This window comes from Patiria miniata, unplaced genomic scaffold (assembly GCF_015706575.1).
Source record: "Patiria miniata isolate m_02_andy unplaced genomic scaffold, ASM1570657v1 HiC_scaffold_21, whole genome shotgun sequence".
NCBI classification, from domain to species: domain Eukaryota; kingdom Metazoa; phylum Echinodermata; class Asteroidea; order Valvatida; family Asterinidae; genus Patiria; species Patiria miniata.
The window spans coordinates 2,611,754-2,627,262 of NW_024037060.1; the positions used below are offsets into that span (position 1 = coordinate 2,611,754).

Here is a 15,509-nt window from a genome sequence, read left to right on the forward strand (position 1 = left end):
CCAGACTTATTTGATAGTTTTCGTGTATTAAAGTTCCTGAATGTGGTCAGTTGGCCATGGAAATATGCAGGCCTAAAGCGTATCTATGCATTGGGTTCTTATGAAATAGACATTTTGCATGCTCCAAGTTTTTGGGTTTAATTGTTTTTATGTAGCCAGAAAAAAAAATCATATACAGTAACAGTGTAAGTACTGATGACCTTGCATGTAAAAAAAAAAAAAAACAAACGTTTTTAACAAACCTTCTAGACCAATAACTGAATTTACAGAGGCATTTGCATGATATTTAAATATATTGTAGACAGTTAAAAAAAAAAACACTGGGAAATGGAATTAAAGGTAGAGTAGATCATTTGCAACTATCCAAAAAGTAAATGTCCAAATTATTGCTAAAAAAGCTTACTTGGTTTAAAGATATTAATGGCATTAAAAATCCCTGTGAAATTATTCCTTCTGGCATGCTGTCATTTTGAAGAAAACAATAAAAGATGGTCATTTCCAAAGATGAGTCAAGTCACACATTTTTGGAAATTTTTGTCAGTGCATGTAGTTGGTTTGTAATTGGGTGCAAGCGTTGACACGACACACACCACACGCAGTTGCTACTATTCACGGTTCAGTTTACAAGTAGCTGCAATTGGCTGATTGAGAACGTGTTACGGGTGCTGATTTCGGCCACAATTCAAAACATGTCTCGGGAACTTTCAAATTGTTTTCTTGGAACATACAGCATTCACTGCGCTAAAACTTCATCAAGTAAGTTGTTAAGCACCCATCTTTAGATTTTGAGCACTTTGATTGCTTCAAACGAAACAAATGCACAATTGACAAATGACCTACTTACCTTTAAGGAATGGTACCAACCAGACTTTGCTTTTATAGAATGAGAAGTACAGAACTATCAAATTTATTTTTCAGTCCAGAACGACAAACTTAGTTTCTGTTCACTTTAATTACAACGTGTCATCGATCCAAACAAAATATACATAGATATAAAATATTTCACAATATGTATCAGGAGGTTTTAAGATGACAGAATTTATATACAAGAATGTTCCAGTAAATTATTTTGCATTATAAAAAAATAAGTGTTGCTTATACACAGTGAGTGGAATAGAATATTATTAAATGGACGGAAATAAGGTGGTTTTTTTAAAGCTTTCTTGAGTTATAGTACAATATTAACAAGTAAGTTTTCAAACCAAGTAGGTTTTATAATCATGGTACAAGAAATACCCACTTTGACGAGAACAATACTGCAGAGAACTGAGTTGCAATTTGGTGTTCAATCCAACTTAATAGACATTGAATGATTGACGTTCCTTTTTTTTTTAACCAGGGTAGCCCCATCAGTTATCTAAGAATTTAATGCTTAATTTTAGTTTTACTTATTATTTGCTGTGAACATATTCTTCTTATGATTTCCCATGTAGGCTCTGATTGTACTTGATTTGTTTTGTCTTGTCCTGTTTGTGTTGGTCCCTTGTATATGTGTGTTTGTGTAACTTAAAGTGTACTTCATTGTGTAGTTAAGTTAAAGGAACAAATGTATTTAATATATATTTTTTTCTACGCATAATGGACTTCTCCACTTGACAAGCTTGCTTTTTGGAGAAGCCCACCGCTTAATCTTATCCTGTTATCTAAATTATTGTTTAAACTGTTTCCCTTCAAAATGATTAAGTGGAAATAAATATGAATGAATATAAAACTTCTCTCCCTAGGGACCCTGGATAAATCGTTAAATTCTAAAATACACAAAGACATCTTTTGAACGGCACCAATGACCCAAACTCACCGAACAAATTCTATCATATTCCGTCTGGATGATATATAAACTATATAATCAAGCATTCGCTCTCCATTTATGCAGTTCATTTTTGCAGCATGCTCGTTGCTTATCTTATCTTCGGAAAAAAAAGGTCTGCCTTGCAAAGACTCGAAACCACAATCTCCTGTTTTAAACACTTGATTTGACGTCTTGGGCAAAAAAAATAACATCACTGGCTTATAAAAGTGGATGTGTGTAAGCAACGAACATGCAAATTTACATCTGTTTATTAATTAAGTAAAATTATCTACTCAGAGAATGACAATAAAAAGCTTGACCAAAACGAAGCCTGTCAGAGTCATGACTTCTTAAGGTATTAGGTCATTTTGTTTAAGTTTATTGATGTGTTTGCCTTTTGCAGACTTTAATAGATGCATTCCCCGTGCTATTTTCCAAGTTTTCTCCTGAAAAGTTGATTCATTTTCTAAATTGATATTTTTTTAGCAAGTTATTCATGTTTGAATAAGAAATCGACTGGAAAAAAAATGAGGCACTTAAAAATTGATTTAAGAGAAAAAAATATCCTTTTTTTGAAGAGCACGGGTGATGCATCTTTACCATTGAATGAATGAAGGGCTAAAGTGACTCATTACATGGAGCTCATATAGTGCAAGTTTCCGAAGTTTGGGCTTAACAATTTCCCAAAGACAAAACCAGAGCGTACCACCTTCAGAGAAGGCAAGCAAGACCTCTTTCAGACTAGTGTTCCAGAGTCGCAGGGAACCAAACTATTTCTTAAATTTGAATTAAGGTCAACGTTTGAAACAATTTGGAGCAACTACGGGCAAAACAGCAACTTTTCGGATGACTCCTCGAGATCTGTCACTGACAAAAAATAAATACCTCTGTCAGCAACCCAAATCACTCTGGTTAGACTTGAGACACTCCTAATATGATTTGCTTCCATGCAGCTCTGGATCACTAGTCTGAAACGGACGTAAACCTTCAAGTTTCCCTCTCCGGTGTGAAGCTGCGTTCCGTTGACCGTGACACAGAGCGCATGGAGATCTTGGTCACGTGACCGAGTGATGTCGCGTCATCGTCCTCGTCTTCCACCTCGATGGTGTTCATGAGGGGCGGGGATTGCCGGATGGAGGAACCGGGAGGGGTGCGGGGTGGGGAGGGGTGGGTGACTGGACGCGAAACATCTGTGGCAGGGAACACAATCCGAGAAAAACAAGGCAAAGCAGAGAAAAGAATGAGCATCTTGTTGCAATAATCTGTGATGAATCCAGCTTTGGTCAACTTACTTTCCCAATTTTTCAAGGCCAGGTTTCCCACAAAATTCTTAAAATTAAAAACTATGACTTTTCCATGACTTTTCCAGGACAAAATAAAGGCTTTCCATGACCAATTCTTATCCTGTTTTATTCCATCCGAGGAGCCTATTTTAGATATTGCTTTCAGCCTTCCAGTTTGACCCAAGACCACTGAGCACGACACAGGCATTTGAATGCTGCACTGAACATGCAAAAAGTACATGTATGTACACATTATTAAATGCATAAAGAGGAAGTATAGCAAACTGGAATGCAAACTGGAAGACTGCCACAGCCAAATATTAGCATGTATGACTTTTTTTCCCTTGAATATTGCCTTTCCATGACTCCTTGTAAAATAATAAAATTCCATGACTTTTCCCATGTCATTCCATAATAGCTTTATACTCCAGGATTTTCTGGGATTTCTGGTACTACAGCTCACCTTTTCTTGACCCTGTTGTTCCCGGTCTGCTGTTGACCTCTGAACTCTGACCCCGGAGCCCATCCTCGGGGGTGTTGTTAGGAGGTACCTTGATTGGGGGGAGGGGCTGGCTGAGGGAAAGGGCGCCCTCGCTCAGAGCTCGGCTGTGACGGGAGCCGGCGCTGTTCGGGGTCTTGACGGCTAGGACGGCTGGGGAGGACCGGGAGCCTTCCGTGCCTGCAAGGAGACAAAAACAGGATCAATTTTGAGTTCTTCAAAACAATGATAATAATTTACTTAATATTGAAAACCCTATTTTTGGCCAGTTGCCACAGAAGAGTCTGCTTTTGACAGAATACATCACATTTTCTGACTGCCCACCTGTTGAGTTGGGTCTGCCTTGTCTGTTGATTTGACCAGGATGGGCCGAGGGCCGGTCTATACTCATGTAGGATCGTACGCTGGCATTGGATGCGTTGACTAACCGGTCGTTGCTGGGTGGAAACGGCTTCGTCAGGGCACTGAAACACGGACGGATATACAAAGAGGAAGCAGAAAATGAAAATTGTTACGTGAAGGTGTATTCCTGGTTGAGTGCAGGTTTGAATTTATGGGCCAAAACGGGCGGGTCAAGGTTCTAAGATGCAACAAATACTAAATCCTGAAGCACATTAAGCAATCTTGGCCCAATTTCATGGCTCTGCTAACCCAGTTAGTCTGCGCTTATGATCATCATTATGTGCTTATGGCTTAAGCGTAAATATGTTGGTTGAACCAGTAAGCGCAAAAGCTTTTGTTATGGGATGTAAATAAGCACAGATATATATTTTTTTCGCTTACAGTGAGCAAAAATTTGACATCACAAAAAATTCTGTGCGAAATTCGTATCGTGAAATTTGCCACGACGTCACAAATTCACATTCGCGTCCGTTTACATGCAGAGAATGGACCAGCCTTTATACAGTATCATTCCAAGTCTAAAAAGATTAATTATCTCTGTTAACTGAACATATCTACTATATAAAAAAAAAAAGATATCTTGAGGAAATTCCATTAAAAGTGTAGTCTTGAAACTCTCAAACTAGCTCAAGCTAGCCGTCGGACTGATTTAAAATTATTGACCAAATGAAGTCCTGCCCACCTGACAGTATTCTGACCAATCAGCATCCGGTTCACGTCCAGTTCTAAGATCCTGGGCGTGGTCACCATGGATAACCGATCCCTGGCCGTGTCCCCGGCCCCGCCCAGTGGGGCAAACGACGTGGACATGGCCCACATGGGCTGGGACTGGGGACCCACGAGGTGCACACTGGAGCCCTGGACAGGGACCTCGCTGGGCTGGTCCTGGGGGATGGGCTCGTTGGTAGCGCTGGCCTCCTGAAGTCAAGGAACAAGACCAGTCAATTGAAAATAATAATAATTATAAACAAATAAACCAGGAAGGGAAACTGACTAATGCGTACATACCTAATACATATGCGTAATTTAGCTAGAAACAGTGCGCATGAGGTGTGCTTGGAATTTTCTGGATAGCGCTGTCGATGTTCCCAAGACTCGATGTTCCCATGGATTTGATTCATCCTGTTGACAGCAACCTCTACCACCACAGTGGCTTTACCGCTCTTCCAAATTCAGACTTGGACCAAGACTAATAATTACTATGTAGTACAGTTTATACATTTTATGAAAAAAAATTAATGGATATAATGTTATGTGACACATGGCTCGTTTTTTTTTTTCATACCTGTGTTGGGGGTCTCATCAGAGCACTCTTGACTGGGTGTTGTGAGGCAGGGGTGGGTGCAGGCACCATGTTGAGCGGGGTACCGTCACGCAGCGGGGTGATGGGTTTCAGGTAGGGCTTGGGCCGGTAGTTGTCGCTGATCCGGCTCTGCTGGTAGTGTGGAATCTGGTTCCTGAAATTGGCCACATTCAGAAGAGATTATTGGACTATAGCAAAAAAGATTTTCGAAAAAACTAATACCGGACGGGGGAAACTGACTAGGTGCATACATACACACTTATTATGAAGTTCTACAAAGAAACTGACAGGGTTTGAACCTGTGACCTCTGGATTACCGTTCCGGTGTTCTACCAACTGAGCTATCCAACCCCATGTTGGCGGATTCCCAATTGTTCCTAATCTTTGTTCAAGGGCAACAGAAATAACCGCCACATGTTGTGGCACAGAACTCAAGAAAAATTCATTGTACCATGACAGAACTTCAGGTTGTGAGGTGTCAAATTTAAGGGCAGTATACTTAAAAAAAAAAAAAAATACCCAGATTTTCGTTGATTTATTTCATCCACTGCAATGAGCAAAGAACCCTCGATATTAACATTCACAAATACAAACTCAAACTCCTAAAGGCTTAGAACAGACATTCTACCAGCAAGCTTTGGCTTTTGGATTAAGCATTTATTTTCTATGATAAATAAATATGTGTGCTTAGCAGCTTAATAATATATGCTTAGTCATAACTTAGTCACTTCCATAGGCGCGTGTGTTATTGCAAGCCAAGTAATTTGAATGCGGCTTACCTTCCTTTCCATGACAGTATCGGCTTGATCATGAAGATGCCTGATTCTTCCTCTACTCTCTGTAACGCCTCCATCAACATGTGGGCTAGGTGGAGGCGCTCCGAGGATAAATTATCCATCTGCTCTCCCCAACGCTGAGCTCTCTACAAAAAGGAAAAAAAAGAAAAACATTAGCTTCAGGCATACAACTGCCATTTTAGAAAAAAACGAGGAAAATCCAAACCACACAAGACTTTGTACAGTGTTTTTCAATTTGTAATGGCATTCATGAGAAGTAAAAAACGAGGAAATCAGTGGATCCGAGGAAAAGTTGCATGCCTGTAGCTTTGAAAATATCTGTACCTGACAAACCAGATCCTAACTACAGTTGGGAGAATCTAACTACAGCCTGTCTCAAAAAAAATTGTACAATCAGAAAAAAAATTGGTTAAATATGAAATTTCAAAATAAGTCATTCTTACTTGGCATAATATTAAAGAACAAAGACTGGGCTTTCCAATAGTGTTTGTTTGATCTTATTTGCTTTTGTCAATTCAGAGATATAATCAATTTAGTGCAATACACCAAAATCGATTTTGTGCCACTTTTATGCATGGGCAGAGTTGTTTCGAGTACTGTGCCATGCTGTCTTGAAGCTCACACCCAGAAAGTGGCACAAACTCGATTTTTGTGTTCCGCAGTAAACTGGAGTTATCTCTGGATTGACAAAAGCAAATGAGATGAAACAAAAAGTATTGGAAAGCCTGGTCTTTTTTCTTTAATGTAATGCTCAAAACAACTTACTTATATTGAAATTTAATATTGAAAAAAAAATCGTTTTCGATTGTACCATTTTTTTTTTAGACAGGCTGTATAGTTGGGACTGTTCCAACTATAATTGGGCCATTGCTTTAGTTGGGCATAACAACAGCACTCAAGCGGCTATAAATACATGTATCAGTCATACTTTTACTGCATTATTTGCAAGATTGAATGTTTGACTGACCAGGCTCTGCAATGCCTCCATCCTCTCCAGTAACGCATAGACTTCCTCGTCTAATGAGTTGCTCTGTCTCACATTCTCTGAAAACAAATATATAAATGAAAAAATATAAGCATAGGAATCACTGAAAAATGAAAAAAAATGAAATAATAAATTGGAATTAAAAAAAAGATCTGGCTGTGGAGAAATTCAAAGCCACTAGGACATTTCCCGGAATGGAGGTAAGAAATCAATGTAAAATATCTTGCCTGGGGACACAAGCCTTATCTGCGCACTCCCACATGAAACAGCGACACAAAACATTAACCACTCTAGCAAATGTGCCCATCATCCCGAAACCGGGTCGAGAAAAGTAACTTTAATTTCTGAAGTAAGAAATGTTGGTTTGGTTTAGATGCTGTTCATACAGTCTCTTTGAAATGGGCAAAGGTTGTTGGCAGAAAACTGTGCACGGAGTAGCACAAAGAAGAAAGGGCCTTGAAAGACTAATGCTATTTTACCTTCAATCTCCTTCATATGCATATGATGCGTATATTTCTTGGCCAGGTGGACTAGACGTTTAGCTGGCAGGACAGTGTACTCATCCATGGCATGCACAACTTCACTATATCGCTGCTGCTCCAACTGTAAACAGATAACGAATCACTGTAAAATAGCTTGCCCGTGGACACAAGATTTTGAGCAACTTTGAGCAAATGATCCTATGTACCTTTCACGTGGCCACGATTGGTCCAAATGGAATGGGGTGGAGTTTAATGGGTCAGAATATTGCCCGCCTGTGTCTTACCTTGCGTGCGTTGACAGCTCTCTTCAGCGCCTTCTGGTTGCGTTCTGAGTCCGTCCTTGAGAAGATGACTGTTGGCTCTGTGTTCTGGCCGTAACCGCCGGACATGCCGGACACGGCTGAGAAGGGTTTTGTAGGGGAGCCTCCGAAGGCTGAGAGCTCGTGTTGAAGCTCTTGTATCGTGTCTTGCAAGTCCATCATCATAACAGCATTGTTGCTTTAGGAGGAAAATTAAAACAGGAAAGAATTGGGAAATTAAATGAACGCGAAATTTCAAGGCACATGTCTTTGGGGAAGCCTGCATTTGATTAAAATATCTATATTTTTTTTGCGCATGACAAAAGAAAAATTATGCAATGCAGAAGAAATCTTCAATGTTACAGGGAGAAGGTTGTTTTAAAACCTTATCTAATACAAAATTTTTGCTAAACCTCAAATGAAAGTATTTTCAAGTTGGAAAAGAATGTTCTTCATCAGTTTCGGAGAGTCAACCACACAATGACTCAAAGAATTATGTGTATTTTCCGGATGTCTTTTACATATGTGACAGTGAATGCATTTATTTTAGGAGGAATAGACCTATGCACATGATTTTAAAAATGAAAACTTTAAAGCTGTCTGAGTATTGTATTTCTTTTGCATGTAAATAGTTAAAAACAACATGGACAGGTTGTTAACAATCAGATGATGTGAACGGTTTACTTACTTTAGTTTATCCTCATAATCTTTCTTCTGCCGTTCAAGACTAAATTTCCTGTGAAAAAAAGAAGGAAAAGAAATAAAAAAAAGTGAGAAAAACACATTTGGAGTATCAAGACAAAATGTGACCCTGCTTCACACAACCAGTCACTTGGAGAAAATTTGAGAAATCTGAGATTTGGGGTTCATTGGAAAGGACATTGAGTAAGTTTTCCAATGATGTCATAGAATATGGCTATCGGACAAAATCAGACACAGTTATAGGTATTTTTAGTTCCAAATTCTTATGCCTCGGAAAGTTTTATAAATTTGAGAAATTTGTCGTAAAAGGTTCCAAAATAAACTCCTTAGGAAATTTATAAATTAACTTCGCTGAAAATGAAAAATATTCATCATTCTAGCTTCTAATGCCTACATCTGAATTTCGATAAGTTTTGCCTGTCCAGTGTATTATAGGCTGTATCTCAAAATATGACCGTGGGACTTCCAACTGGTGTTGTGCTGGAGGGTCACAAAATATTTATGTTTACAAAAGAAACGAAGGTATCTGCACCGTGCTTACATATTTTCATAGTTTTCTCTGAGTTCCCTGATTTCTGGATCCGTGACTGCCGTCATCTCGACGGTAGACGCTGGCTCCGTCATGAGCTTATCTTCAGTGGCTTCTTTCATCAGGCTGGCTGTCTTGGAGGCGTCGCCCTGGTTGACGATCAAGGAGGATACTGCAGGCTCCTGGAGAGAGAGGGGGGGGGGAGTGGGGAGTTGAAGAGTGTGGATCGTTAAAGCTACATGTGCTAGACAGCCTTTCAAACTATCCACAAAATCTCTGTGTTGGACCTGGGTCCTATATGGAGATTTCAGGAACCCGTTTCACACCAGCAACACGTTGCCAAAAGACCGAAAGTTCCCTGAGCAAAATATTTCAGCTTTTGTGAAAATCATGGAAACCTCGGAAACGTTTCTACTTACCATGTCATTGTACAAGTAGCTGTTGATGATGCTAGCCGCCTCCTTCAGAACTGAAATGCAGACATTGACAAAAATCAATTAAACTAATGATACAAATAACAAAACTGCTATACCTGTGTGGCAATGAGCTGCATTACTGAGCTCGTTTATAAAGTCTGCATACAGCAAGCCAATATTTAAAACAAGAATGGTAATTTTTATTTAATTGCAATGATGAATGCCTGGGACTTATATAAGCTCCGAATATATTTGCTATTAAGGAATAACAGTTTACCGGCTAAAGTTTCATCTAATGTTAATTGCTTATGACTGGTTTTGCTTAGAACATAAACATGTTAAGCAATTTTGTCCTGCATCGAAGTTCCATAAACTTGGACTCTGGTTCAATTAACCTACTTGCTCAAAGTGTCAACTACAAACAACAAGGCAAACCTAGTAAAGTAAATCCTATTCAGTAGATTCAGAGTGGCTATTCACTAGAAGTCTTTCCATGCATCTGGTCTAAGTAAGTGGCTGGATATAGCCCACTCGTTGGCGTTACAAGGTAATCCTACACGATAGCACTGCCCAGATTTCTTCAACAGCCTACAACTAGTTTAAGTCAGAAGTGACTGAGGCAGACAGTCAGTAATTCAGTCAGTTAGTCAGTCGGGAACAAAGAGGACTTTAGGCTAGCCCTCTGTGATGAAACAAAGAAAATCATGAACAAATACATCTATAAATTCAAAGTACACTATTAGAGTAATGTAAAAGGATTCCTGACTCACAGCTCATCACATTGGTGGTCATCTCGTACACCTGGTTCTGGACATTCAAGTTGCGGTCAAAGGTCAACTGACCGATGTCGGCAAGCCTCTCTGCAGCTGACATTAATTCTGTAGGAACATGGAAACAGGACTTGTCAACTCTTTGACATGAAATAAAGTACAAAGTCTGTCACAAGCCAATATGGCCCATCAGGCTGGTATTTATCTTTCACGACTTGACAAAATTTCAAATAAATGCTCTTAATGTTTGTCTAGCATTCCTTACATTGCAATGTTATAATAATAATACCGAAGTCTTATATAGCGCATGTATCTACCAACAATTAGGTACTCAAGGCGCTGGAAATTATGTCTATTACTAGAGACAGGTAAATGAAGTACATGGGAAATATGAGAACCATTATGTAGCACCTTTATAATGGTTTACAAGGTGCTGCGGCGCATTAAGCAGCCACTGCCAGAAAACACCGGGGCAAACCCCTTCTCTTAGCGATAAGTGTTACTGGGTTCTTTAACGTGCATTACACAACACACGAGACCTACGGCTTCACGTCCCATCCGAAGGACGAAGCAATAATGGTAAAGCGCCTTGCTTAAGAGCACAAGCACCATGTTCCCACGGTCAGGATTCGAACCCATGCACCACGGCACACGAGTCGAACACCATAACCATTGGACCACAGCACCCCAGTTATCAATATAAAAAGACAATATAAAAAGACAATTCAAACTGTGCTTTATTCTGTGCACTGCCCATTTCCATCTTAACACTATAAGGAATATTTTGGTAAATTTCACACAGGAACAACGGGACTTGTAATCAACTTTTCACATCACTTTTTTAAAATTTGGTTTGCTACATCTTCAGAGTTGCAGTCAATTCATCTCAAGTCACTCATAAGTAATCCTGAACAAGGCATTCATGTGTCACTGTTCATCCCCTGTTACTAGTGACCCGACATGTCATGGCATTATGTCTTGTGATGGCAAGCTCGATGGTCGAGTGGTAAGATGTCAGCACTAGTAAGCAGGAGGTCTTGATTCGAGTCCCACCCGAGTTGTTTGTAATTTCTTTCTCACAATCACTTGGGACAACACCGAGTATACAATGTTCATAAAATATGTCGGTGAAGGGCAAAACCCAATATTGAATTATGATTTGTCTTGTGATGGTTTTCAGTACACCCTTCATATACCAATCTGAACACGCTATCACTATACAGTGGAAGGCCCCTTCAATGGTGAAAGCACTGCGCATGCTATTTGCAAAGCAATTGCCCCATGACAGAATATCTGGACAATAGCTAGCACAATGCTTTCGCCATTGAAGGGGGCCACCGTGATAGAAGTGACAAGGTGTCCAGATTGGTCTATTCTAAGACACTATGCTATAGACACACACGAGGCCCTCTTCAATGGCGAAAGCCTTGTGCAAGCTATTGTATAAAGCTTCTGCCTCAGGATGACTTCTGAACAATAGCTAGCACAATGCTTTTGCCATTGAAGGGGGCTTCCATGACAGTACAGTTGACAGCGTGTCTGGAGTTGGGCAGTACCTTTATCTCGGAGTACGGTGATGAGAGAGTCTTTGAAGTCCATGACAATCTGATAGGCACGGAGGTAATCCTGCACCACAGGATGATCAGCTATAGACTCAACGGACAGCCTGGGAAAGAGAGAGGACACAGTAGGAATGGATTATCACTCACATACATGAATTATCATCAGGATTAATAGTTGTTTCTGCAGTAGTAGCTAAAGAGAAGTTTGTTATTTATAGTTTGCCAGCTTGTAGTGCAGTATATTTTAAGAGATGTTTAAAGATAAACCATGTGAAGTGACTACTTTTGAAAAAGAGGCGGTTCTGAAAAGAATCAGATTTCACTGTAATTGTTGACTTGAGTTAAGATCATTATTTCTCGGTGCAAACTTCTCGAGTTGTTCTCCCCATCCACCATATTTTCATGTATATTTGATTAGAATCCTCATTCCAATAGACCTGATGTGTTAAAGCGTAAGGTCCTTACTGGGCAATGGTTTTGTTTCGCTAGGATGTCACGAATAAACCTTTGTTCATTCATTGTTAGTCAATTTTGAAGAACCCCTAGTTTCATTACTAAAAAAAACAATCCAGGTGATCTTACTTTGATGTTTTGCTGGAGATAGAGAAGGCAACAGGCGACGTAGCTGTGTCCATTTTGTCAACTGAACCAATCAAAGTAAAAAAAGTCCATTATTTGAAGACAATCCTGCAGGTTTCAGAGTCCTGAAAGAAACTGATTATGGTGCCTCACTACAAACCAAGACGTGTTATAACTTCATCAGGCATCTTTGCTAGAAACTTTGAATCCTCCAAATCCTTCCACTGTTCTTTGTATGAATTTCTGGAGGGTCATCAGGATGTGTGTAATAAAATAGAGGCCCAGCTTTTCCTTTTTTAATCTGCAAAAAACTCCTAGAGGAGGATTCCTAGAGGAGTTTGGAGGATCTCGGAAGGTAAGAGTTCATTAATAATACACTCTAAGACAAAATAACGCTAAACACAGTGCTTAACACAATTAATCAGGGTAGAATCGCGTTGATGCAGCTTGTGAAAACATTGTCCAATTATATGATATACAATTGGACGCGGAACGGGCAAAATTTGAGACAAACAAAACTTTACGTACACAAATTCCATAGGGTTGTCTAAGGGGTCTGGCTAACTCGCAAACGACGATAGGTCAATTGATGACAAGTGTGCAAATTTTTGTTGTTGATAAATCTCAAATGCTGGTTCTAAAAAGATGGTTATATTCATGTTATGTTTTACGTCAAATTAATGCGCATTGTCATCACTGTTCTGCAAGAGAAACAAAACCAACTGATGAGTGTCTGACGTTTAGCGATCTAAGAAGGAAAAACATTGCAAGTGTTTGACGCGGTTGTCAAAATCAGGCATATGTGGGCTACAATTTTAACAAACCAGACAGCTTCTATACTTTTGCTACATAATACAGAATGAGATTTGTTGATGAGTATCAGATTTTTAAACCACTTTTGTCACAGGCAATCATTAACATAGCACCATTTTCCAAAATAAAAAGTCTCTTTACATGCTAAAAAAAGACCTTACAAATGAAATGTTGTCATCCAAAAACATTCTCATAAAATTGTGTAGAGAACTGGCATGATGAATTTCCTCAAATATTAAAATGAATTACAAGGAGAAGCCCACTTTCACCTGATTTTGACATAAAACCTCACAGATATGTGTAAAAATTGTGAAGAACGTTTCAACTTTTTTTCCAAAGTTAAATTTCCTGTAAGAAAAAAAATCAATGTCATTAAGTGAGTGCGTCACACCAAGTCACTGTGCCATCATCACTCTTCACTCCCATCATACCATGCAGGAACTCTCTAGCCCTACTGGCCGGCACAGAAACCAAGACCGTGGCCTCATCCTCCATCACCTCCCGTCCCTCGTCTTCGTCTTCGTGCATGGATGTCACGCCGGACTCGTTGGACAACGAGGGCGCTATGCTGTGAAACTGCAGCGAGCTGCGCTCGCGGTAATAGCTCATGGAGCTGCGGTGCTTTGAGGCTGCTCCAGAAAGGTAAGCAATTTGTGGGGAAATGCAGAATGTACAAGTTTGCATGTAATGGAGGTAAATTATGATTTTTATGAAACCCCAGTTTTGTCTGTAACTTCAGCTGGAGGTAATATTACATGTAGGTCCCTGATTTGGGGGAATTCTGGCACAAAATCTGGAAATTCTGGCTCAAAATCTTCACACTTATTTTTGTTAAAGTTGCTATCCCTGTGATTCTTCAAATTTTTCTCCACACAACCTTTTCATTTGTACACATTTTGGCATCTGCGACCCTCTACAAAAAGGCTGTCATTTTGGGCTTTATTTGTGTCTGAATTATTTTTGGGCGGCATCAAAACTAATTATTAAACTGCTTATTAAAGTCAATATTCTAAATGTATAACTAAATATGGGAGGACAATATTTGATGTTTTATTCAAAAGTTAATAACTTTTCATATTGCAAAAAAGAAGAAGAGCTATTTCAAAAATAGATTTACATTTTATGGGGTGAAACTCAAAAGTTACATGGGGAGAGATAGCAATGGAAAAAATTCCCAAAAGTCCTTATACCACCAAAAACTGCCAAGCAATGCCCCAGCAGGTAATAAGAACACCAGGGAATACTTCTACTGAATAGTGTTTAAATGGTGCTAAATGTTCAACATCAAGAAGGTAAATTGTCATCAAGTCATCTTTTTATCAATTTAAAAAACAGGCGTAAAAGTTTCTCACCCTCATCAGGAAATGGAATATCCCCATTTGGAGTGGTCAGATTGCTCCTCGGTCTTATACCCTGTCTCTCGCTCTTGGCACTCAATAGGGAACCATGCATGGAGGTGGCCCGGGACCGTCTCACCACAATCTCCGCTTTCTTCTGCTCCAGCTGGGCGCGATACTTCTCGTACAGTGAACGCTGACTTGCGGAGGATTGAGGGCGCTCTTCATCATCCTCGCCTTCATCGGACTATCGGGGGGAGACGGGACGAAAGACGTGCATTAGAGAAATCAAAGAAATGGTGTATGTTTCTTGTGGTCAATGATTTTATTAGTGTAGTCAGTCAGAGTTTTAGATCTCATGTCGCATCAGTCAAATTTCACAACTTGATTCGGGGCAGTTTTCTCTTTTTCTTTTTTCATTGATAAAAGAGCCAAGCGATTATCTCCTACATGTGAGTTTAAGATTGGGGCCCAATTTCACGGCTCTGCTAACCGCAGAATTCCGTGCTTACGATCACCATTCCGTGATAACAGCGCTAGCAGACAAAATTCTGCACTAACCCTGTAAGCACAGAATCCTCTGTAACCGGTTGTACGCAATGCACATAAGCCAAAATTCCTCGCTCACACGTTAAAAATGCTTACCGTAAGTGCGGAATTTGCTGCTACCGTAAGCAGGGATGTTTCGCTAACGGTAAGCAGAGCCTTGACATTGGGCCTGGGTTGCTGCCACAATCGTCAATAAATGCAATATTATATTGAAATTTGTTAGAACAATTAACAACAGATTAACCAAGGGACACATAAATTATAAAGTTTTGTTGGTTTTTTTACCAAATTGATTCCAGTGATCCAGTGCATGGATTGATAAATGTAACACTGATATATGAAAACATCCCCTTTTGTCAAAATGTTGTCTTCAAACGTGTTGTCTCCTTTGGAACATGTGCAAGTGATTCGTG

The 15,509-nt window shown here is 39.6% G+C and overlaps 1 protein-coding gene across 12 annotated transcripts in view; it reads right to left on the bottom strand.

Annotated features, from left to right (window-relative positions):
• Positions 1-910: 910 nt before the first annotated feature.
• LOC119729507 (CAP-Gly domain-containing linker protein 1-like) overlaps positions 911-15,509 on the bottom strand; it is a 44,559-nt gene continuing 29,960 nt past the window's right edge. For 10 of the 12 annotated variants that reach the window (XM_038202087.1, XM_038202089.1, XM_038202098.1 and 7 more), the window contains 17 exons: positions 14,563-14,794; positions 13,642-13,839; positions 12,401-12,461; positions 11,813-11,922; positions 10,257-10,364; positions 9,490-9,539; positions 9,083-9,252; positions 8,528-8,575; positions 7,825-8,038; positions 7,538-7,661; positions 7,041-7,117; positions 6,056-6,198; positions 5,259-5,430; positions 4,656-4,891; positions 3,896-4,035; positions 3,536-3,751; positions 911-2,979 (listed from right to left, as the gene is read on the bottom strand). In XM_038202087.1, coding sequence (XP_038058015.1) covers positions 2,777-2,979; positions 3,536-3,751; positions 3,896-4,035; positions 4,656-4,891; positions 5,259-5,430; positions 6,056-6,198; positions 7,041-7,117; positions 7,538-7,661; positions 7,825-8,038; positions 8,528-8,575; positions 9,083-9,252; positions 9,490-9,539; positions 10,257-10,364; positions 11,813-11,922; positions 12,401-12,461; positions 13,642-13,839; positions 14,563-14,794 — 2,502 coding nt within the window. In that variant the 3' untranslated portion in view covers positions 911-2,776. The remainder of the gene's footprint in view (positions 2,980-3,535; positions 3,752-3,895; positions 4,036-4,655; positions 4,892-5,258; positions 5,431-6,055; positions 6,199-7,040; positions 7,118-7,537; positions 7,662-7,824; positions 8,039-8,527; positions 8,576-9,082; positions 9,253-9,489; positions 9,540-10,256; positions 10,365-11,812; positions 11,923-12,400; positions 12,462-13,641; positions 13,840-14,562; positions 14,795-15,509) is intronic. The other 2 variants (XM_038202097.1, XM_038202093.1) reach the window with 2 other exon arrangements.